The 24,586-nt window shown below is 40.6% G+C and overlaps 4 protein-coding genes across 7 annotated transcripts; 2 read left to right on the top strand and 2 right to left on the bottom strand.

Moving 5' to 3' along the window:
• Positions 1–10,061: 10,061 nt before the first annotated feature.
• Cmtr1 (Cap methyltransferase 1) lies at positions 10,062–13,528 on the bottom strand. The gene is made up of 2 exons (XM_020951241.2): positions 12,510–13,528; positions 10,062–11,997 (listed from the first exon to the last, which is right to left on the bottom strand). The coding sequence occupies exons 1-2, from the start codon at positions 13,162–13,164 to the stop codon at positions 10,280–10,282; spliced, it is 2,373 nt and encodes a 790-aa protein (XP_020806900.1). The 5' UTR covers positions 13,165–13,528; the 3' UTR covers positions 10,062–10,279.
• Positions 13,467–15,068, bottom strand: Xpac (DNA repair protein complementing XP-A cells homolog Xpac). The gene is made up of 2 exons (XM_020951253.2): positions 14,385–15,068; positions 13,467–14,328 (listed from the first exon to the last, which is right to left on the bottom strand). Exons 1-2 carry the CDS (start codon positions 14,537–14,539, stop codon positions 13,599–13,601), a joined length of 885 nt encoding a protein of 294 aa, XP_020806912.2. The 5' UTR covers positions 14,540–15,068; the 3' UTR covers positions 13,467–13,598.
• On the top strand, positions 14,757–15,897 carry brn (beta-1,3-galactosyltransferase brn). Its single transcript, XM_020951252.2, has one exon. It carries the CDS (start codon positions 14,757–14,759, stop codon positions 15,723–15,725), a length of 969 nt encoding a protein of 322 aa, XP_020806911.2. The 3' UTR covers positions 15,726–15,897.
• A 533-nt stretch (positions 15,898–16,430) lies between these two features.
• On the top strand, positions 16,431–22,315 carry MAPk-Ak2 (MAP kinase-activated protein kinase 2). Of its 4 annotated transcripts, none has more exons than XM_020951238.2 (4): positions 16,431–16,588; positions 18,256–18,847; positions 20,796–21,211; positions 21,491–22,315. In XM_020951238.2, the coding sequence occupies exons 2-4, from the start codon at positions 18,289–18,291 to the stop codon at positions 21,599–21,601; spliced, it is 1,086 nt and encodes a 361-aa protein (XP_020806897.1). In that variant the 5' UTR covers positions 16,431–16,588; positions 18,256–18,288; the 3' UTR covers positions 21,602–22,315. The 4 variants fall into 4 exon arrangements, with proteins under 4 accessions (XP_020806897.1, XP_086695992.1, XP_086695991.1 ...); XM_086839866.1 differs by having other exon boundaries at positions 16,509–16,776; XM_086839865.1 differs by lacking the exon at positions 16,431–16,588 and adding an exon at positions 16,620–17,226.
• Positions 22,316–24,586: the final 2,271 nt, after the last annotated feature.

The following is a 24,586-nucleotide window of genomic DNA, read 5'->3' as shown; positions in this document are numbered from 1 at the left end:
CGGCGGCCCTTCGACCTGCTCCGCCACTTGATTTATGTGGCTTCATTAGACATTCCGCACATAGCTCTTTAGCTCTGGAGGATTGTGGTGGTCAGGTGCAGGGGGATCCCCGGCTAAGTGATTGCCGGAAAAACTACGGCTACCAAAACACAATTAGAAGCAAGCCGGAAAACGCTGGCTGGGGGGACTTTCTGGGGAATTTTTCGTAGTTTTGCGATTGACCAACATGGAATATTTTTGGTTGCCACCTCCAAGGACTCGCAAGAGAAGAAAAAAAATGCCAGTACTGGAGGTGAAAGGGTTGCCGGGTCCGGTTTTCGGTGTTCGGTTTTCGGGTTTCGGTTTGTGTTTGCCCGTGTGAGCCGCAAAAATATTTGCATAGTTACCTTTAATGTGGTTCGGGAGAGCTTTTGGCTTGCTTCTCGCACTGAGTTTGAGTTCTATTCGGTTCTCGGTCCTCGACGGAAACTTCTTCAAAAACAAACGAACAAAAGTTCGTCCTGCCTGCGTGCTGGCATGTAATTTAAAATGAAAAATTCTATTCTTTTGGCGCAATCACAGCCACACACACACGCACACACACAAGGGCATACGTCAACGAGCATTGATTTCATTTGCATAAATAAGGAAAAACTCAAAGGGGGCGCTTGTCTAGCCCCCTTAACCGCCCTGATAACGTGCAATGTGGAAACTATTGCACAGATTTTGGGAGAAGCGAAAAGCGTTCACTTGCACAGTGGTCTCAAATGGATGGAAATGACAGTGATTTCGATTCAAATGATGCCGTTTACTTTCATTTGATCAAATCTGTGGCCCAAAATGCATGCAAATGTACAAATGTGATTGTTTTAAATAAAAAGGAGTTGGATAAAAGGAGGCCTAAATGATCTTAAATGGAAATGTTTGATCAGCACACAACATGTTCATCAAAGAAGGTATCAGAGGAGAGATCCTTACGCTCCTGCTAGTTGCCCACAATGGTATGCTATACTTTTTAGCGAATCTATTAACTGGCACACACTCGAGCTAATAAATTATCTGTAATAAATAAATAAAAGAAATACAGTGGACTTAGATGTAAGAAATAAATATAATTAATTTAATGTGATCCACGTTATTTAATTTATTTTATTTATTTATTCTTTTTAACGTAAACTTAAGGACTCTTCCACAATTACAAACTTATTTCTACTTTTATTTTAAATTAATACATTCTTTAGGGTAATGAGCTAGAGCGTTGCGACTGTGCCAGCCACTGTCACTGGGTCCAAAGCCTTTATTCTTTATCCTTTTTCCCACCCCCTTTGTACCACGTATGCGTGCGCTGAGGACGACGGCAGTCAAAAATCGCATAAATTAAAAAACTGCACACACTCACGCACAGACAGAGAACGCGCCAGGAGCTGGGGACTGGGGACTGGGGACTGGGGACTGGGGACTGGGGAATGGGGACTGGTGAAAGGGGTAGCAACCCTTTGTGCCGCCACACCGCTCCCCCACCACCTGCCCCCGCACAGCTGTCGCTCACCACCAAGGAAGTAATAAAGTATCTAGAAAGTAACTTATTAACCATGCTGACAACGCTGCCAGCTCCTGCAGCTCCAGACACACACGCAAACACAGAAGAGTCAGGATGTGTCTGTACACATGGCCCCCGCCCCCCTCCGGCAGAGGATGTTTCATGTTTGCTAATTGCAAGTCGATTTTTCATTCCGCACTTCTCTCCAGAGTGTCGTAGTGGACCTGGGACTCCCTTCCCGTCCAGCCCAAACTTACTTGACTCAACCTCAGCCTCGAAGCTCGACCTGGAAACGAACCTCAGGTCCAAACTGTGAATCTTTTGGCCATGCAGCAGGAAACAACATTTTTGGTAGTTTTTTGATAAGGACTTGTTGTTAAATATCCTTGCAGGGTACTATACTTTCAGTCAAGTTGCGGCACAGTGAAGGGCTTATTTCAACAACAACCGGCAACAGGCAATCAAAATCTTAATTAATAAAGAATAAAACATGCCAAACAATTAATTTCCACATAATATTCTGCTTAACTTTGTGAAATAACAAATCCAACAACAAACAACAAATCCAATTTAGCGAATTCGCCATACGAATTTCTTAAATACTTGACTTTATGCACCAGGCAAACAGAACATTCAGCAAGCAGCTAACCCGCTGATGCAAATGCTCCAAAGTAACGGTTCTTAAAAGATGGGAACGTGAAGATCATCTCTGATTGGTCTAATCAGATGTAAACAAAGGGCGGCCATTAATTTCAAAGTCCTAAGTAACGGATCTTAGAAGAGATGAACTTGAAGATTGTCTCTGATTGGTCTAATCAGATGTAAACAAAGGGCGGCCATTAATTTCAAAGTCCTAAGTAACGGATCTTAGATGAGACGAACTTGAAGAAAGTCTCTGATTGGTAAATTTAAAGAGCGGCCATTAGGATTTGGAATGCTGGTGTAGTGCTGCTGAGCTGCTGCCAGCCGATTCTGTTTGCCTGGTATACCAATTGTTAAATTAGTCCGATTGAATGCCCATATTTATAAGAAATAACAACAAATCCAACAACATACTCCACAAAATTAACGAAATTCGCCATACAAACTTCTTAAAACTTGACTTTATACACCAGGCAAACAGAATATTCAGCAAGCAGCTAACCCGCTGATGCAAATGCTCCAAAGTAACGGTTCTTAAAAGATGGGAACGTGAAGATCATCTCTGATTGGTCTAATCAGATGTAAACAAAGGGCGGCCATTAATTTCAAAGTCCTAAGTAACGGATCTTAGAAGAGATGAACTTGAAGATTGTCTCTGATTGGTCTAATCAGATGTAAACAAAGGGCGGCCATTAATTTCAAAGTCTAAGTAACGGATCTTAGATGAGACGAACTTGAAGAACGTCTCTGATTGGTCAATTCAAATGTAAACAAAGGGCGGCCATTAGGATTTGGAATGCTTCAAAAACACATTTTTGACTTAGCTATGAGTTTTTTAAGCTGTGGTTTGTCCAAAAAAATTGTCCTAAAAGTTTAAATAAATATTGACAGAAAATGGGAATAAACAGGGTATTATCATTTCAATTTGAAGCTTGAAGCTTTTTTTCCCCTATAACCATATACATCCATAATCAGCACCAACTAGCGAATCTTTTCGGCCATGCAGCAGGAAACAACATTTTTGGTAGTTTTTTGATAAGGACTTGTTTTTAAATATCCTTGCAGGGTACTATACTTTCAGTCAAGTTGCGGCACAGTGAAGGGCTTATTTCAACAACAACCGGCAACAGGCAATCAAAATCTTAATTAATAAAGAATAAAACATGCCAAACTATTAATTTCCACATAATATTCTGCTTAACTTTGTGAAATAACAAATCCAACAACAAACAACAAATCCAATTTAGCGAATTCGCCATACGAATTTCTTAAATACTTGACTTTATGCACCAGGCAAACAGAACATTCAGCAAGCAGCTAACCCGCTGATGCAAATGCTCCAAAGTAACGGTTCTTAAAAGATGGGAACGTGAAGATCATCTCTGATTGGTCTAATCAGATGTAAACAAAGGGCGGCCATTAATTTCAAAGTCCTAAGTAACGGATCTTAGAAGAGATGAACTTGAAGATTGTCTCTGATTGGTCTAATCAGATGTAAACAAAGGGCGGCCATTAATTTCAAAGTCCTAAGTAACGGATCTTAGATGAGACGAACTTGAAGAAAGTCTCTGATTGGTGAATTTAAAGAGCGGCCATTAGGATTTGGAATGCTGGTGTAGTGCTGCTGAGCTGCTGCCAGCCGATTGTGTGCCTGGTGTAAGTTGAGAAATTTAAGAATCGGTCTTATCAAAAGAAGCGCTGTCGGCGGGCTATGCAGATTGAAAGTTCTAATGGAATCTGACGTGGAACAATTTCCGAATTAATTTTGTATGGCTTCAAACCTTTTAATTTTCATATAAAATTGTAGATAAATATTAGCTCTAAGAAAGCGAATATGTTAAACTTAGGTATGATAACTTTAAGATTCGATCCTGCGTTTCAATGGTAAAATGCAAGTGTACAGTGCAGGAGTGCAGACAACAGTAAACAAATCAATTAATGAATAATTAATACATATGTAGTTACTTCAAGGATTGTGTTACTATACTATGGTTTGCTTTAAATGTTTAATGAATCTTTAGTTCAGCCTGATCTTAGCAATGTCCTGTATGTATAATTTGGGATCCTTTGGTACATTCCATATTAAAGACCCTTGGCAACTTCTTGGAACTCTGCACCCTGGGTCTCGTTGATTGAGGTCATTTGCGAGGGAAACGTGTAAGTCGCTTCGAATTAGGACTTTTTCCACTGCCCTCCGACCGACAGAAGATCCTGCTGCTGCCTGGAGTGCTGGAGCGGGGTGGTTTCGTCGGTTCTTGTGCGGATTGCAAGTGCCACACACTCGATTAGCAAGAGGGCGCCCCCAAAAATCGACGAGTTTTATTAGTAAATAATGGCAAATCATTTGCCAGTTGACACTCGACGGCGCAGGACACGTAAGGGAATGTCACTGGCAGGACCCTGCTAATGAGAGCCATTAATGAACGCTATTTTTCATTGAAAGGACAATCAGCGACGAGTCCTTTCGAGAGCGTAATGGGGCTGGAAGTCCCTTGGGTATTTAAGCGTCCGAAACAGTTGCTAAAGACGGCAATGGCAGCAGGTGCTGTGCCGCTCATACATGCCTGTGTCCTTATACCTATCCTTACACACACCCACACACAGACCTCATGAAAATTTAATACGAAATGCTGGGAAGAAAGCAAAGAATTCGTAATTAAATTAACCATTTGCCAGCGTACTCACCCTCAACCCCAAAGGTCCCTTTGTTTTTTTCGTTGCTTTAAATGAAATATTTTTGCCTTTTCGCTGGGGGTCGAGTCCTTTCCGGATGATGCTAATCTCTGATGCGGCGTTGAGTGGGTCAGCGGTAAGGAAACCTCAACAATTTCCACTCACGGTGCCGTGCCCCGCCTCCTGTGCCACGAGTCCCGCCCTCAATCAGAGCTTTTCTTGTCTTTCAGAGAAAACAATTGAAGCATAAATTTTGGAATATATGTACATACGTACATATGTAAATTATAGAGTCGGAAAAGACTCCTCTAGAGTGTTATAAGCTTCTGACGTTTGGATTTATTTTGTATCAATTTATAAAAATTTTAACCCCTTATGAATTTTTTGTGAATATTTATCTATATTTTTAAGGCAATTTTTTTGGACAAACCACAGCTTAAAAAACTCATAGCTAAGCCAAAAATCCCCTAATTTCGATGTGGAAGCCAGTTCTATGCTAGTTTCGAATATGTTAATAAATCTGCATACTCAGTTTCAAAAGTAAAAAAATTGACATTTTTATCAATTTATGCAAATTTTAACGACCCCCTTATAAATTATTAAAAAAATGGCAAAAAAATTTGTTTCTCTCTTTTATACCCAGAAAGATTCGCCTGTTAATGCTGATCAAGAATATATATGGCTTATGGGGTCGGAAATGACTCCTCACTGCTCTGCAAGCTTCCGACTGAAACTATGTTACCATTCCTTGAGCCGATATTTATCTATTATTTATATTAAAATTTTTCGTAACAAATTAAAGTTTGATGCACACATAACTAAGTAATAAAAGCATTAATTTAAATTCGGAAATCGTCCCATGTCAGTTTCCATTAGAATAAATAAATCTGCATAGCCCCCCGACTGCGCTTTTTTTAATCAGCCTGATTCTTAAATTTCACAATTTCACGTTTATGATATACCAGGCGAACAGAATCGGAAAGAGATGGCAGCAATCCAGCAGCACAACATGGCAATGGTATTGAGATAACGCCAAATTGTAACAGAGCTTTTCAGCATTCCAAATCCTAATGGCCGTCCTTTGTTTACATTTGAATTGACCAATTAGAGACTTTCTTCAAGTTCGTCTCATCTAAGATCCGTTACTTAGGACTTTGAAATTAATGGCCGCCCTTTGTTTACATCTGATTAGACCAATCAGAGACGATCTTCAAGTTCGTTTCATCTAAGATCCGTTACTTAGGTCTTTGAAATTAATGGCCGCCCTTTGTTTACATCTGATTAGACCAATCAGACACGATCTTCACATTACCATCTTTTAAGAACCGTTACTTTGGAGCATTTGGAGCATCAGCGGAATAGTTGCTTGCTGAATATTCTGTTCGCCTGGTGTTTAAAGTCGAGTATTTAAGAAATTCGTATGGCGAATTTCGTTAATTCAGTGTGTATGTTGTTGGATTTGTTGTTATTTCTTATGAATATGGGCATTAAATCGGATTAATTTAACAATTGGTATACCAGGCAAACAGAATCGGCTGGCAGCAGCTCAGCAGCACTACACCAGCATTCCAAATCCTAATGGCCGCTCTTTGAATTGTCCAATCAGAGACTTTCTTCAAGTTCGTCTCATCTAAGATCCGTTACTTAGGACTTTGAAATTAATGGCCGCCCTTTGTTTACATCTGATTAGACCAATCAGAGACAATCTTCAAGTTCATCTCTTCTAAGATCCGTTATTTAGGACTTTGAAATTAATGGCCGCCCTTTGTTTACATCTGATTAGACCAATCAGACACGATCTTTACGTTCCCAACTTTTAAGAACCGTTACTTTGGAGCATTTGCATCAGCGGAATAGCTGCTTGCTGAATGTTCTGTTTGCCTGGTAGACAAAATCAAGTATTTTGGGAATTTGTATGGGGAGTTCGCTAAATTGGATTTGTTGTTTGTTGTTGGATTTGTTATTTCACAAAGTTAAGCAGAATATTATGTGGAGTTTATTTGTTGACATGTTTTATTCTTTATTGATTGAAATTTTGATTCCCCTGTTTATGATGATCAAGGGTTATGTTTTTTTATGATATATAGAGTCGGAAATAAGTCCTGCGCAATTTTATAAGCTTCTAACATAAACTATAACAGCCCGTAAGAGCATAAAAAAGGTCTAAGATCTTAGTTTTTTCTGAATTTATTCCTTTTTGCACAAGTTTAAGATTCGGTATGTACATATGTACATATGGCTTGGCCTCTTGACTCTCCATTTGTTTGATTATTCCGCACCTTTCTCCCTGAAGCTCGTGGGACTGTCGAGGTCCTAAGTCATAATGACACTGGTCAACAAATGTGCGTCTGTGGGGGCGGTAAGTTTCCACGGGCGGCATATCGATTCACAAATGGCATCCAGTTCGATTCCGGCTGCTGTCAATCATTTGTGGTCCCACATGGGTTAGGGGAGGCAGGACTCAACCGGACTTTGGCTTTGACTTTGACTTCCAGGACCGAGGTCCGAGTTTCGAGGCTTCTGCCAGCCAAACTCTTTTGCGTTTTGCCCAATTCCTTACATTTAATTTCGTTTATTCATTCGAATGACCACAAAATGACATTTGCATTTGGACACACATCCACATCCCATATCCCACATCCCATATCCTGGACTCATGTGCTGCCCTCCAGGGAGTTCCATCCGACAGCTTTGGAGTCTGGAGGCTGACTTTGTCTCCTGGGCTCTCCGGGCTCCCAGCTCCTTCACCGGTCTTCGGCCTCCGGTCTCCGTAATCTCGTAACAAATGAACGGCACATTTTGCAAAAATTTGTTTTGACATCCAAAGACACTGGCCCAAAGTGCAGAATTTTATATAAAACACAAAAGTGCGAAACTATCTCTCTTTTTAATATATATATATCCCTCGCTGTGTGTGTAATTAATTCTCTGCTGAGTCGACACACACAAATCGTAGGCTGAGCCAAAAAAGCACAATTAAATGGTTAACAAAAACGGATTGGATACGGCGATGAGGATGGGGATGGGGATGAGCAACTTGCCTGGACGTAGCATCACCCTAAGCCATTTGTACATTGGTCCACATACTCAAGATTTCATAACGTTTAGTTTCCGTTGAGTGAGTCTCTTTTAAGATGGAATATTTATTTAGAGAAGTTATCTGTAACCGTTGGCTCTGGAAAGACAAATGAAGTTTTTTATATATTATAAATATAAAGTATATATTAAATATTTATTATTATGGTTTCCAGGCCAATGTGCCTGGCAACTCAACTGCAAATGGATAACTACAATTTTTCGGATGTTGCAGCTATGGCAAGGGGCCATTCCTGACGGTGGACTGCGGACTCCGGACTGCGAACTCCGGACTCCGGCGTGGAGTCATCCTCGTCGTCAACAGCATTTGCAGTAGCCATCGCTGTAGCCGTGGCCAAAAAGCAATTAGCAAAGTTTTCAGTCTCCAAAAACACTCACTCCCAACGATGTGGGGGTCAGGGATTTGGAGCTGGACAGGACCAACGGCCATCATCAATCTGGTCCACTCCGTCCGCTTAGTCCCAGCCCAGTCCCAGTTCCAACCCCCTGACCAATACCGTCCGATGCCGTTCCTCCATCCATTAGCGTTGCACCTAAGTTATCAGCTGCCACCGACAGGCCATTGCACCGCCGAAAATGTGATCCAAATTTGTCAGTATTTCTCTATTCGAATTAATAATAATTAATATTCGTTATTTAAATGTATTACTTTCTACGGTTTTCCAATTCGAATTAAAATCTATATATATTCCATTGCATAGAATTTTCTGTGGCCCACTGCAGTATTTTTTCTAGGGGAAGCCAATACCAAGGCAAGGAATTTCCATAAATTAATAATCAAACATTTTAAAAGCCAAATTAATAAATTAATGTAATGAAATTATTTGGGCATATCATTTTTTGTTTTTTGTTTTTCTTTTTCTAGCGGTGCGACGACAAGCGCGACCATCGTCATTCCCAATTACTTATGGATAATCTAACCCAAAATGGGACGTTAATTACTGGCGCATGTCAGTGGCATTTCCCCCTCCTTGCCCAGGGGATCCTGCCCAGCTTTCTCAATGTGAAACTGTGTGTGAGGCGTGAATTGCAGAAGTGCGGAGCTATTCACTTTTTTGTCCAACTGTAAGCGGAGCACGGAGGCCACAGTCCCAGGTCCATAGAGTCCTCACTCCAGAGTCCTTAGTCCGTTCTCCGGCCATTTATGGGGTGATTAATTAAGCTGCAAGAGCCTGCGAATGCAACTTTCTGCCGCTGACATCTCCCCGTGGAACTACTTCTAATTTGGTTATCTTAAATTTATTCCTGAAATCAAGCCAACTAAAGATTGAGTGGAGTTTTTTACACCAAATATTACCATTACCTTACCATTTATTCTCCCAATGGTCATACTGAGCCACAAACGTCATTTTCGGCCCTTTAAAAAGCCAAGTGGGACAGCTGTGAACGCAGTGCGTCCTCACCTGCCTCCCAAGTGCATTTTTGTCAACTTTATTTTGCTACAAATAATTGACTTTTCGATTCACAATTGAATTTTTAATGCAATTTGGCTTGGCTTTCCGTGTCCCAGATTTGGCTTTCATTTTTTATTGACTTTATATCTGTGATGATATTTTTTGACAAATTAATACAAGCGTCTGATCGGCTGATTTAAAAGCCCTTCAGTAATGGATCTTAAAAGAGGGGAACTTGAAGAACTTCTCTGATTGGTCATTTCAAACGTAAACAAAGAGCGGCCATTGCTCACATTGTGAAAAAACCGTTACAAGTAAATGTAAACAAAGGACGGCCATTGCTCTGATCGCAATTCACATGCTGCAGGGCAACTTGTTTCTGTTTCTGTTCGCCTGGTGCCATGAACCAGGAAAAAGACGGGCTTTCGTGGAATTTTCATGCATTGCCAGTCGCTCGTGAACGATATTTTTTATGTACAAATAAGTTTCTAGGGTAAACTTTTGGCTTCTTTAGGTAACTATAATTTCTTGGAAAACGTGCCATTGGTGTATGGCAAAACAAAACATAGACTGTGAACGATTAGATTGCAGTTTGCAGACACGATGCGATTACAAAAATTAATATTTATATGACTTCGATTATCTGGCGCCCCCACACCTAGCAGTTTGTTTGTCCTTGAAGAACTACTCAGATTACCCATTCTTTCAGCTCCCTCAACCCGTAAGAAAACGCTCGATAACTTTGGTAGGATCTTTAGAAATAAAACAGTTGACATGACAATTGATGATTCAAAATAAATGTAAATGGATGTTGTGATCGTCAGGTAAACAAAAATCATCGTATTTATCAGTTCCTGCGTCCTAAATACTTAAATCGAGTAAGTAAAAGCAGAATAAAAAAAAACACATAGCTTAGGCTTAAGGCTAAACTTCTACGGAAGAAGCTATTTATCCCCTAACACTGGCTCATCTTGTGCGATATAAACTGCACAAAATCGCTACGGTAGAGAATTTGCGGATCCTCCTCGGTGGCATGCTCGTCCACCTGCCGTAGGTTCGTCCACTTCCAGAGCAGGCGTCCACAGTAGCTGTGTCTAAACGAGGCGAATATCTCGAGGGCCTTGTTGCTGGGTATCTGATCCTTGAAGTACGACTCCCTGGTCTTCACGTTGAAGTAGTACAGCTGGTTGTGGGAGCGCGAATGCGCCGACACGTAGTTATGGGTGAGCTCGCGGAACAGCAGCAGTCCACCGGGCACAAAAAACTTATTGTCGTCGTCGAGAGCATAGCCGAAGCGCTTCGAGTTGTCCTTCAGAACATAGCGCCGCATTTCGGCAAAGAAAACATCCAGGTCGCTCAGTGGGAAAAAGGGCTTGCTGCGCAGCGCCCCAACGGTGCGCTCCTTGCGATACGGCTTGTTCAGACTGCGGGCGTACTTGTCGCACATGCTAACCCGCTCTCGGAACGGCCGTCGGCGTATGTCGATGCCGCCCAAGCAAATCCCGTCGATGATGTGCAGGGCCGCCACCCGCTGGATGGTTCGGCCCTCGCCGTAGAACTCGTACACAATCTGGCCAAAGAAAATAGAGCGTGGCTGCACCTCAAACGGCGTCTCTACAAGCTCCCATTTCTTGTGCTCGGTGAAGCGCAGGAGATTGCCACGCGAACGACACAGGAACAGGGTGCAGGCATTGAGGTTGGTCTCCTCGCGCCCGACGGGCACAAAGTACCAGTTGGATACTTTCTGCACGGCGCTGTCCAGCATCGCCACGCCGCATAGCTCAGTCGGCGCCAGATTCATCCAAGTGCGATCCTTCGCCCAATCGGCCAGCAACTCCTCAAGCAAACGCTCGGTCGGCTTGATTTCTGGCGCCTGGCGCAGCTTGTCAGGCAGACTCCAGCGCTTAAGACATTCCTTCCGCACCTCCGACTGGCGTGTCTCCTTTAGCTCAGAATTCTGGGCGAAGGCGGCGATCTTTTGCAGGCCCACAATCTGTTTCCTCCCAATAGCATTGTTCGAATCGATAATATAGCGCAGGAAGTCCTCGTCTTCGGCAAGTTCCTTGGCATTGAAGATCTCCTGGACGTCGCTACCCTCGTCTTCCTCCTCATTGAGCATACGATTGACCGAGTTCAGATAGGCGGTTATGGCGGCCGTCTCCGCATCCGGGCGCTTATACTTGCAGACCAGGTAGCGCTCCGAATTGGCTGGCCTGCTACTGTTTGGCTTGATGATGGCGATCTGGTGGAAACACTTGTACATCAGATAGACCAGACCCACGCTGAACGGCGTGAAGAGGTCGAAGACTTTGCACACGAAGCTGCCGTTCTCGCGCAGTATCTTAAGGGCGGTAAGGAACTGGCAAAGGTACAGCTGCTTGGAAAGGATCTCCTGGATGTTCTCCTGACCCTCAACGGAGAAGCCACCGTCGGCCATGGCAAAGTGAACTCCCGAAGGAGTATGGCGACGGATGTATTCGTTTAACGAGTCCTGGTTGGACTCGTCAAATATATTCCCGTCCTCCTTATCGCCGTAGAAAGCATCAAAGGACTCGGGTGATGCGGCAAAGAACTTTTCCAGCTTGAAATCGTTGGCGCCGCGCAGGGTAAAGCCGAAGCCTTTGGCCTCCCAGGATTTGCGGAACAGCACATACTCGGAGAAACCGCCAGGGCCTGCAGCGAAAAGAGAAAAGAAAAATATATGAAATATTGAAGTTTGAGCTAAATTACATATTTGCCAAGAAAATTAACTTGTTGAAAAGGAAAGAAATAATAATAATAAACTTAAATGTGTTGGGGGTGCTTATTGAGTCGAAAAGTTGGATATGATAAATCAACAAAAACACGAGCCTAAAATCAAAAACAGAAACATTAAATTAAGTTAGTTAATTTATCTCTTTTTCCGGTAAGCTCTGAAGTCGCACTCGAATCAATGTTTATCAATAATGTTAAAGCTGGAAAAGATCTGAAATGGTGGCTGGGAGATATCGATTTTTATAAACAATATGGACGAAATCTGAGACCTAAACGATAATTCTTGTTTACATTTGTGCTTTGCTAGAAATGCATGATAGGGGCTTCAGTTACGAAAGATTATTTCCAACGGAAATATAAGTCAGCATAATCAGTAACTCTAGAGAGAGAGAGAGAGAGAGACTTGGTCAGGACCAGGACATAGACTTCACCTGCACACATATCCGTAAAATAGAGCAGCTCGTCAGCAGCCACCAGCGATCGGTCGTTGCTGTCGCGGGGATTGGTGAACATGTAGTCGCACATGGAGTCTATATTGGCCATTTTTACGGCGGCGCGATTGAGGAAGATGGAACTCCGTATGGTCTCAAAAGGGTTGCAGCGTGATCGCGCCCGCCTCTTTTCGCTATCGTTGAGATCATCAAACACCGTCTTGGCATCGAGGATGTGGTGCAGGATTGTGGGATCGCAGTAGAGGGTCTCTCCATCGAGCGTACGCTTCTTGGGGCCGAGCACAACGTGGCCCTGCAACTGTTCGGTGGTATATAACAGGGCACCGCCGCCTAGGTTGGTCAGCCAAAGCACTGGCTCCGGTATGTCCAACTCCTCGCGGTTGGGATCCCACTGGCCGCCGGCCAATGATGTGATTGCGTCTAGCTTAAGGCCAAAGCCGCGACGGCCGTCCTGCTGTACGGCGATGATCGGCTCGAGGCGACCCTGGTTGCTCTTGCCCAGACCCTTGTCGTTCTCGTAGCCCATCTTTTTCATCATCTCCATGGCCTTGTTCGAGTAGCTCTTCGACCACTCCCGCTTGATCTTCTTGGGCGTGGGCTCCGAGTTCTCATCGTCGGAAGGTTCGTCCACCATCTTGCCTGCTGGCTGTTGTTCTTCTTCCGCCGTGTTTGTTTTGCTGGCACTCAGCTCGGTGTTTGCCTGGGAACACACGCAACGGCGTTATCCGTTTATGTGGTTAATTTTGTTTATGATTTTTGGTATATGCACAGCGCGTGCGACCGTTTGACAAATGCTGAAAAATACCACAACGAGAATTGGCGCATGGCAAGAGCTGCTATGGGAGAAAAATATCGTAGTTTCGATATATACCGCACATAATACTCAGGTGTAATATATTAGCTAATTTAAAAATGAATGAACCTTTGTAGAAAACGTTCTTGATTCAATAATTATATATAATAGTAGTTTCAAATTCAAATTAATTTCAGATTAAATGTTTTTAAACCAAACAATACTTGAAAAGGTGAAATATGCAATGATTAATTCAATGATGCCAGGGACTCCTCCTACATCTTCTCGTACGTCTCGCTGTACGGACAGGTGAGGCAGGTGTGCGTGTAGGTGTCCTCCTCCTCGTTGTAGGTATCCGGACCAAACTCGTGCTCATGGATGGCGTGCGTCTTCTTGGTGTAGACGCTGCTGCGCACCTCCATGCGAAGCTGCTTCATCTGCTTGTTGTACTTGCGAGCCTTGCCCACCTCGCGCTTCTCTTCGCGACCTTCATGCTGGCGCACCAACTCCTCTTCGCTGCCCCACACCTCCAAGGCGCGCTTGAGGACCTGCAGGTGCAAATACAGCTTCATCTCTCCCCAGCGCACGTTATGCGGATTCTTGCGACTGATGTATCGCAGAGGTGGTTCGCGCTTGTCGAAGTCACAGTCCTTCAGCAAGTACTCAGCCTTGGCTTCTGTACGGGTGATGAGAGCGTGGCGCTCTTCGTTGTCCCGACACTTGTCGCACACGGGATGCCCGAAGTTGTTAAACAAGTAAGAGTCGGCAAACTGGTCACCGCATTCGGCGCACTCCTCGTAATGCACTGGAATGGCAATGGCGTCGTCTACGATAACGTTTCCATCGCTGACAGATGGCTTCTCTACTGCGCCCGAAGCGGACGACAAGACAGGCTGCTCCAGGAGAAAGCCACCGCCGCTGTCAATGTACTTTGTGCCCTGCACCTTGATCACGCCGGTTTGTCCCATGTCTAACATGGCCTCCGAATGAACGCCGTTCTTGTTGCTGCACGGGGCTAAAAGTTCAGATCAGGGAAAATATAGTAGAAATCACGTACCCACCTGCCCAGATCCTTGTAGGGATGCGCCACCAGCTTGGCTTCTCGCAACTTTTGTGCCTTTGCTTGGTTTCTCTCGATTCGCGCTTTCTGCGCATTGGTTAGCTTTGAGCTACTGGGAGTTGGTAAAGCAGCTGTATCTGCCCCCTCGTTGGACATTATGTAAATTTCTCAAGATCTCTAAAATTATTAATAATAGGCGCGTAATCGGCAATTCCAATTTGTAAACGTCTTCTTCCTTTTTCCTACTTGATCAGAGTGACCGCGGCATTGTCGATATAAAGTACCTTCCGGCTCTAATAAATATACTGAATATACCGCAAATAATAAACGGTATTTTGGACCACCTTTGGTCACACTGTTGTTGTGGCAAAACATGCAAAATAAACACTTGAAACTGCTGCTGCGGTGTCTTCTGGCCCTGCCCCTCATCCTGCTTGCCGATTACTGCGGCCTGCTGACCCACCTGTACGAATTGGACTATGAGCGTCACTTTCACTACCCGCTGCAGGATGACCACGCTGCTGCCACCTCGGGCGTTGGCAAGTACTCCTATTTGCTAATGCCCGCATTCACTTCGGAAGTTCAAGTGGAGCCGCCCCGACTAACGCTACTGATAAAGAGTGCAGTGGGAAATGTACGGCGACGCGAGGCCATCCGACGTACGTGGGGCTACGAGGGTCGCTTCTCGGATGTCCATCTGCGACGCGTTTTCGTTCTGGGCAGCGCCGACGAGAGCGAGAAGGACGTGGCCTGGGAGTCGCGCGAGCACGGCGACATTCTGCAGGCGGACTTCGTAGACGCGTACTTTAATAACACGCTGAAAACTATGATGGGCATGCGCTGGGCCAGTGAACAATTTAATAGCAGCGACTTCTACCTGTTCGTGGACGACGACTACTACGTTTCGACCAAAAATGTTCTACGATTTTTAGGCCGAGGGCGCAAGAGCCATCAGCCAAATATGCTCTTTGCGGGCCATGTGTTCCAGACAGCGCCGTTGCGGCACAAGTTCAGTAAGTGGTATGTCTCGCTGGAGGAGTATCCCTTCGATCGCTGGCCTCCCTACGTCACTGCCGGCGCCTTTATGCTATCCCGCCAGGCCCTGCTCCGCCTGTATGCGACCAGTGTCCACATACCGCTCTTTCGCTTCGACGACGTCTACTTGGGCATTGTCGCACTGAAGTCAGGCATTCCGCTGCAGCACTGCGAGGATTTCCGCTTCTACCGGCCCAAGTACAAGGGTCCAGACAGCTACAGTGCGGTGATAGCCTCGCATCAGTTCGGCGACTCAGCGGAAATGGAGCAAGTGTGGAACGAGTGCCGGTCGGCAAACTACGCGTAGCAGAGGATCCGACAGCCAGTGTTTATATGGATGAGTCATGGCCGCGAACCGATGTTCCGCCTTATCAAAAATAATTATATGTAGATATCTTAGACAGAGTATCTTAATTTAATTTAAGCAGCATATCGTGAGCTTGTATTGCGTAAAATTAAACTTTAGATGTTACATTCAATGATAAATGAAAGGGAAAAAAGGGTCTCCGAAGTTTCAATTCAGAAATTATTTATTTGCTAGTTTTTAACGAATCAGCATACTACATTTTTATAGAATGGAAACTTCGGGAAGAAGTTTGCAACAGAATTGTAGGATCGAATCGTAAATTACCATTTTTCTACAAATCAAAGCTTAAAAAACTTAAAACTAAGCAAAATATAAAAACATTAATTTGTATTATTACGTAAACAGTTCTGCTTACTCAATTTAAATGTACAAAAATTAAAATTTGTATCAATTTTTCAAAAAGTTTAATTTTGAAAAAATGTGCAACATTTTTCACAGAGTTGCAAGCTTCTAACAAGGGCAATCGATCCTCTGTAAAATAGTTTTTCTTAACATTTTGTGAATTTTGTTTTTTAATTCAGTTCTGGACTGTGATTTGTTTATTGTTAATTACAAACATACAATCGACGAGAATTGAAATGTGTTTGTTTAAACTGTTCTTCAAAATAAAACGAATTAATGTTCGATAGTTCGGAACTAGTAGTCGATTGACTCTAACTGAATCGATAGTTTAGGTATCGATGCATCGAATGCACAATCGACTTTCTTTCAGCTCTATCCAGCGTAAATAACTATAAATTTCGGTTCGGGTTGTTGTTCTTTTTTTTCGTTCGTTAATAGCACGCTAAAACAAATAATCGAAGGTAAATACCGATCAGCTGAACAGCAGGTGATAATGCAAAAAGCGCCCGGGGCAATGCATAGGGCGGCGCATGGTTAGGAAAAATCTGGGCCAACGATCAAAAGTTACGGCTAGCGATAACAAGATAAAAAAAAAACCTTCCTCACGTACAATGGTGGAGGTACAGTGGAGACCGAAAAAAGCTGAAAAGTAGGAAATACTAGTTAACAGTGAGAAAACATGACGCATTATTTGCATTTGTAAATGTGTGTGTGCTAATGCGCGGGTCGCCGTGTGTACTTGTGTATGTGAGCTTGTCGGCAGTAAATACGGGTTAATTAACCAATTTTAGAGGAGAAAACGTTCCACAAACTGAAACTTATTTGGGAAATGCGTAATGTGCTCGAAATAAACAAAACAATCGAGAGGGGAGGGGGCAGTAATTTCACCAGCGTACACTCACACAAACGCAGACAGCATATCGAGCATTGTCCACCCCGCCGCCGCCGCCCATCTGCTTGCTATCGATATTAGCGATAACCGATAGAGCGTCATATGCATTTATTCGTTTTCCTTCCAGTCAGTTTCCCCGTAAAAAAATTGTGTAATATCCATTGGGGTTTTCTTTTTCGCCGGAAAACATGGCAATATGCAGCGAGTGTGGGTTTAATTAGAGACGGCATTGTTTTTATTTTTTTTACCGCTTTTCTCCCTGAAAGTCAATTTGCATTTGTAATTTGAATCGAGTGCGAGAGATCGATCGGTAGCCCGAGGTTTTGGATCTGCATATATTTTGTAGATAAAATATACACAACTAAAGTTTTAGGATACAGTCGACAAAATCAAAGAACTTGGTTGTTATTGAATTTTAATCAAAGAAAGTGTTTTATTTATTAATGTTTAGTTTTTTGTTTAGAGGTTCTACATTAAATGCATTAAATTTAGTTAATAGGATTTATATACTATATAATATACTATAATATTATATTTAATATACTATTTAATATTGTTTAGCTTTTCACATAAAAAATACTTATTTGCTGACAAAATCACAGAAAAAAACACGACTTCCTATTTTTTCTCCATGCTTATTTTGACTTCTACTGTGGTTTTTCCCTTTTTTTAATCTTGCTTCCACCTTTCTTTTAATGTTCCTGCTTTTTTTGTTACAACAGCGAATGATTTATGGCAAAAAATCTTGTTATGGCGTAGGTTCGGGCTTTAAACTCTAAATTCTGATATCATTCGTGTTTAAAAAAAAAATTGGAAAATAAATTAGGCAATGGGAGCCTTGCTTAGAAAATCCAAAATCCAAACGAATAGTATTTTAATTAAATTTAACTGCAATTATAAAAATGCCACAAAGCCGTAATGCTTTATGTTATTAGCGTTTACGATATGTATCACGGCTGTACTATTGATGAAAATAATTGTATAAAACAAACCCACATTGATATTGTCGATGAAAAGTTATAATTCTTTATATTAAATTAACCAGAAATGTTCTGTGTAGTTGCATAGCATGCGCATTTTAATAAACGAAATAAAAAGCAAAATTAAATCCTATTTGTAAATGCTCCAAACCCCAGGAGACATTTAAGCCCTGCTAAGAAAATATCAATATTAACAATATATATCCGTTATTCATTAAATATATATATTCATATCCTAATAAATTCATTCTTTCAGTTAAGAGATCCCAACCAGCATTCAAACACCAAAATGCTTTCGCTGCAAAACCAACGGCAACCGAAGACCACTCCACTGGTGGACGATTACGAGATCTCGGACACGGTGCTGGGTCTGGGCATTAATGGCAAGGTGGTGCAGTGTAACCACCGTCGCACCAAACAGAACTATGCCCTTAAGGTGCTGTTGGACAACGAGAAGGCGCGGCGCGAGGTCGACCTGCACTGGCGCGTGAGTGGATGCCGGCACATTGTCAATATCATCGATGTGTACGAGAATACATACAGCGGACGGAAGTGCCTGCTGGTCGTCATGGAGTGCATGGAGGGCGGCGAACTGTTCCAGCGCATTCAGGACAAGGCGGACGGCGCGTTTACGGAGCGAGAGGCAGCCCAGATTATGCACGAGATCTGTGAGGCGATAGACTACCTGCACAGCCGGGATATCGCTCATCGCGACCTGAAGCCGGAGAACTTACTGTACACCACTTCCCAGCCAAACGCAATTCTTAAGCTGACGGACTTTGGCTTTGCCAAGGAGACATTCACCAATGACACGCTGCAGACGCCCTGCTACACGCCCTACTACGTGGGTGAGTGACCTTTACCCGAAGGGGGGATTTCTCCTAATGAGAGGTACATTTGGGATGTCTGTATATCGATAGAAAAATATTTAATATGAAATATTTACGCTCTAAATTATTGCCAATTGAAAACATTACCCATTTTAATAGCTTTCGGTATAAAAAAGGAATCACCTTGACTTAACACATTTCATGATCTTAAAATAGTCAGTTTCCCAAATAAGAGGTTTTTATATCCATCACACGATGATTTAAACTTCAGCTTAAATTTAAATTTAGATGTATTTCTTAGTAACACACAATTTCGTATATTTATTTATTTTTATACCCTTGCAGGGTATTATAATTTCAGTCAGAAGTTTGCAACGCAGTGAAGGAGGCACCTCCGACTATATAAAGTATATATATTCGTGATCAGGACCAACAGCCGACTCGATCTAGCCATGTCCGTCTGTTCTACGCAAACTAGTCTCTCAGTTTTGATGCTATCTGAATGAAACTTTGCAGTTAGTCTTCTATATACTCTCACTCGTATATATGTCGGAAAGGGCCGGATCGGACGACTATATCATATAGCTGCCATAGGAATGATCGGAAAATTTTTACAAAAAAAATTATAACATTTTTAGTTTTCAACAGAATTTAATCAAATTTGAGATATAGCCATTTCATATTATTCTACAATTTTTTGTGAAATTTTGTGAAAATCGGACGACTATATCATATAGCTCCCATAGGAACGATCGAGAAATTAATTCAATTAAAAAGTATAACATTTTCAGTTTTCAACAGATTTTCATCAAATTTGATACATAGCCATTTTATAATAAATAAAAGAAGTTAATAAAATTAAAGATTATAACTTCTTCAGTTTTCACCAGATTTTCATCAAATATCATTTTATTTTAATCTAAATTTTGTGTAAAGTTATAAAAAAAACCGGACTACTATATCACGAACGATCAAAAAATGAATACAATTAAAAATTATAACGTTTTCAGTTTTCAGCAGATTTTCATAAAATTTGAAATATTGCCATTTTATATCAGTCTTAAATTTTGTTGCAAATTTTGTGAAAATCGGACGACTATATCATATAGCTCCCATAGGAACGATCGAGAAATTAATTCAATTAAAAAGTATAACATTTTCAGTTTTCAACAGATTTTCATCAAATTTGATACATAGCCATTTTATAATAAATAAAAGAAGTTAATAAAATTAAAGATTATAACTTCTTCAGTTTTCACCAGATTTTCATCAAATATCATTTTATTTTAATCTAAATTTTGTGTAAAGTTATAAAAAAAACCGGACTACTATATCACGAACGATCAAAAAATGAATACAATTAAAAATTATAACGTTTTCAGTTTTCAGCAGATTTTCATAAAATTTGAAATATTGCCATTTTATATCAGTCTTAAATTTTGTTGCAAATTTTATGAAAATAGGACGACTATATCACATAGGTGCCATACAAACGATCGTTAGATGTGGAGCAAAAATGCAAATCTGTGAATGTAAAACTGAAAATATAATATGTATAGGTGAATGAAATGAGAGCAGGTATTACTTCATTGTTTTTTTTTAACATTAATATATATATTTTATATTGTATGGAAGGAATCCAGGAAGTCATCGAAGTTCTATCTGCAAGGGTATATAAACTTCGGCGTGCCGAAGTTAGCTTCCTTTCTTGTTTTTTTTTGTTTTCATTTATTTTCTTTATAGTATTCACCCTTTTGCAACATAGCGAACTTTCGTTGCCTTTAAAATCTATGATCTACCTGTAACAGTAAAACTTAAACCTAAAAATCTAAAAAAAAAAAACAAAGTAATAAACAAATGAGTAAAAAAGTTGTAATTGTCCAAAAGTCCACCTATATAAATATTTATATATTTAAAAATTATAGACTTTTATGTTTTCTGTATTGTGTTTCATTAATTTCCACAGCTCCCGAGGTCCTCGGTCCAGAGAAGTACGACAAAAGCTGCGACATCTGGTCGCTGGGCGTGGTCATGTACATAATCATGTGCGGCTTTCCGCCTTTTTATAGCAACCATGGCCTGGCTATTTCGCCAGGCATGAAGAAGCGAATACGCACCGGCCAGTACGATTTCCCAGATCCAGAATGGACGAACGTCAGCCAGGCGGCCAAGGATCTGATTAAGGGCATGTTGAACGTGGATCCTAGCAAGCGGTTGCGCATCCAGGACGTTATCCGCAACAAGTGGATTGCCCAGTACAATGCCGTTCCCCAGACGCCACTTTGCACGGGTCGTATGCTAAAGGAGGGCGAGGAGACCTGGCCTGAGGTGCAGGAGGAGATGACGCGCTCTTTGGCCACCATGCGCGTGGACTACGATCAGGTTGGTTTTCTCTCTGGTTGGGCGAAGTACATATGTACATATCATACCAGAAAAGGTAGCTTAATTTCTTTTCTTAAGGTTAAAAATGTATAATCCAGTTTGCAACTGAACGAAAAGCTTTTGTTTCTGATAATTATTATTATTATTTTATTTTTTTTTTTTTTGAGGTAAAAAATCTTCATGCTCAGTTTATCCAAAGTTCTTTCGATTAACAAACAATATTGATTTAGACATGTAATAAGGTTATTTCATGCTTCTGATATTTGATCCTATTTTTAGATGCAAATCAAGGCGCTGGACAAGTCAAACAATCCGCTGCTGACGAAGCGCAGGAAAAAGATCGAGGAAATAGATCTCTCTCTGTCGCGAGAGAGAAAGAGAGAGTTTTAACACGAGCGGATAAACGTTGTACAACTGCTTTACACAAAACAAAAAGGATACTACTTATATTTACTACTTCAATGACGACAGCAGCAGGAAGGCCAGAAAGCGACAACCACTACTACTATTAAAACAACAACCTCTGCGAAATCCGCTCCAGGCTATTTTACATATTACGTTACGTTTTCTTTTTTGTCCCCTTTATATGTGTAATCCATATTTCCAAGTTAAAGGTTCTTAGGGTATTTTGTAGTCTGAAAAGTTCTATTTTTTGTAAAAAAAAATGAAACTATAAGCCAAGACCGGGAAGCCTAGCTAGCCAGCCCCCAGTTGCAGCTGGATAAATGCAGAATTTTCGATGCCTCGGAAATGTTTTATTTCCCATTTTTTTTTTTAACATTATTGATAATATAAATTTTTTCGTGTACGTGACTTTGATTATACAATTGTTTATGTATGTATATCGTTGTGTATATGTATGGTATGGTATATAATTCAGGATGAAGAAAACAAGAATTAAGCAAAACAACAAACAATTATAAATTAAACATTAAAGCAAGGAACTTCTGTGTTGGTTACAATAACATTTATTTTAGCTAACTCTGCAAGCGATATACCATTTTACCGTATAGCGTCTTTTGTAGGCTATAAACTAAATAACAAAAAGAAAGCCCCAAATTAATAAATAATTATAAAAACAAACTTATTTTACTATAATTAAAATCACATGGAAATTGTTTTATTTCGGGAAACATCTTTTTCACGCTTTAAAAAGAGATACATCGATAAATCTTCCTTGGAGTTGGAGCAATTGTCAAAATTTTATAAAAATGTAAATATTTTTAATTTAAAAACTCAAAAAGCAGTTTATTATTATTTTGCTATCCAAATTTAAATGAATGCATTTTCGGTTTCTGATATCTAAAAAACTTTGATTTACAGAGTATTTTATATTTACAATACCTAGAATATAAATATTTAAAGTCTTTTTGGGAGGCATAAAAGGCAATGATTCCCAAAAGAAATATATATTTCCATTTGTAATCAAAGTCTTAATCAATAATGAATAAAACATTTGAAAAAATAAATTCAACAATATATTTAACTTAACTTTGAGAAATAACAAAATAACTTTGAGAAACAACAAATCCAGCAACAAAAATAGAAAACAAATGAAATTTAGCGAATCCGCGATATAAAATTTCTTAAGCTCTACCAGGCAAACAGAACATTCAGCAAGCAGCTATTCCGCTGATGCAAATGCTCCAAAGTAACGGTTCTTAAAAGTTGGGAACGTAAAGATCGTGTTTGATTGGTCTAATCAGATGTAAACAAAGGGCGGCCATTAATTTCAAAGTCCTAAGTAACGGATCTTAGATGAGACGAACTTGAAGAAAACCTCTGATTGGTCTAATCAGATGTAAACAAAGGGCGGCCATTAATTTCAAAGTCCTAAGTAACGGATCTTAGATGAGACGAACTTGAAGAAAGTTTCTGATTGGTCAATTCAAAGAGCGGCCATTAGGATTTGGAATGCTGGTGTAGTGCTGCTGAGATGCTGCCAGCCGATTCTGTTTGCCTGGTATACCAAAGTCGTGGAATTGTTAAATTTGACCGATTTAAAGCCCATATTTAAAACAAATAACAACAAATCCAACAACATACACCACAAAATTAACGAAATTCGCCATACAAATTTCTTAAAACTCGACTTTAAACACCAGGCGAACAGAATATTCAGCAAGCAGCTATTCCCCTGATGCAAATGCTCCAAAGTAACGGTTCTTAAAAGATGGGAACGTGAAGATCGTGTCTGATTGGTCTAATCAGATGTAAACAAAGGGCGGCCATTAATTTCAAAGCCCTAAGTAACGGATCTTAGAAGAGAGGAACTTGAAGATCGTCTCTGATTGGTCTAATCAGATGTAAACAAAGGGCGGCCATTAATTTCAAAGTCCTAAGTAACGGATCTTAGATGAGACGAACTTGAAGAAAGTCTCTAATTGGTCAATTCAAATGTAAACAAAGGACGGCCATTAGGATTTGGAATGCTGAAAAGCTCTGTTACAATTTGGCGTTATCTCAATACCATTGCCATGTTGTGCTGCTGGATTGCTGCCATCTCTTTCCGATTCTGTTCGCCTGGTATATCATAAACGTGAAATTGTGAAATTTAAGAATCAGGCTGATTAAAAAAAGCGCAGTCGGGGGGCTATGCAGATTTATTTATTCTAATGGAATCTGACATGGGACGATTTCCGAATTTAAATTAATGCTTTTATTACTTAGTTATGTGTGCATCAAACTTTAATTTGTTACGAAAAATTTTAATATAAATAATAGATAAATATCGGCTCAAGGAATGGTAATATAGTTTCAGTCGGAAGCTTGCAGAGTAGTGAGGAGTCATTTCCGACCCTATAAACCATATATATTCCTGATCGGCATCAACAGGCGAATCTTTCTGGGTATAAAATAGAGAAACAAATTTTTTTTGGCATTTTTTCAATAATTTATAAGGGGTTGTTACATCGTTAAAATGTTCATAAATTGATAAAAATGTCAATTTTTTTACATTTTAAACTGAGTATGCAGGTTTACTAACTTATTCGAAACTAGCTCAGAACAAACTTCCGTGTCGAAATTTAATTGAGCTATGAGTTTTTTAAGCTGTGGTTTGTACAAAAACCATATATATTCTTGATAAGCATCAACAGGCGAAAAAAAAATATATATAAGGTTACATCGTTAAAATTTTCAAAAATTGAATAATTTAAAATTTTATAAATTGATTTATCCTTAAATTTTAACCAATTGAAAATATGATCACGCAGATTTATTAACCTAATAAAAATTAACTCAGAAAAGTTTTCCCAACTTAATTTAATTGTTTTTTTTTATGGATTTCGCATTGGAAATAATTCACTTTTGGCTCTTCATTTGACGCTTTTCAATGATTTTTATCACTCCAACGGCCAAAATCGCGGCCTAACC

Source organism: Drosophila serrata, unplaced genomic scaffold, assembly GCF_035046125.1.
Source record: "Drosophila serrata isolate PLE 108 unplaced genomic scaffold, ASM3504612v1 contig_378, whole genome shotgun sequence".
Lineage (NCBI taxonomy): Eukaryota > Metazoa > Arthropoda > Insecta > Diptera > Drosophilidae > Drosophila > Drosophila serrata.
This window is presented reverse-complemented; position numbering and strand designations above follow the sequence as displayed.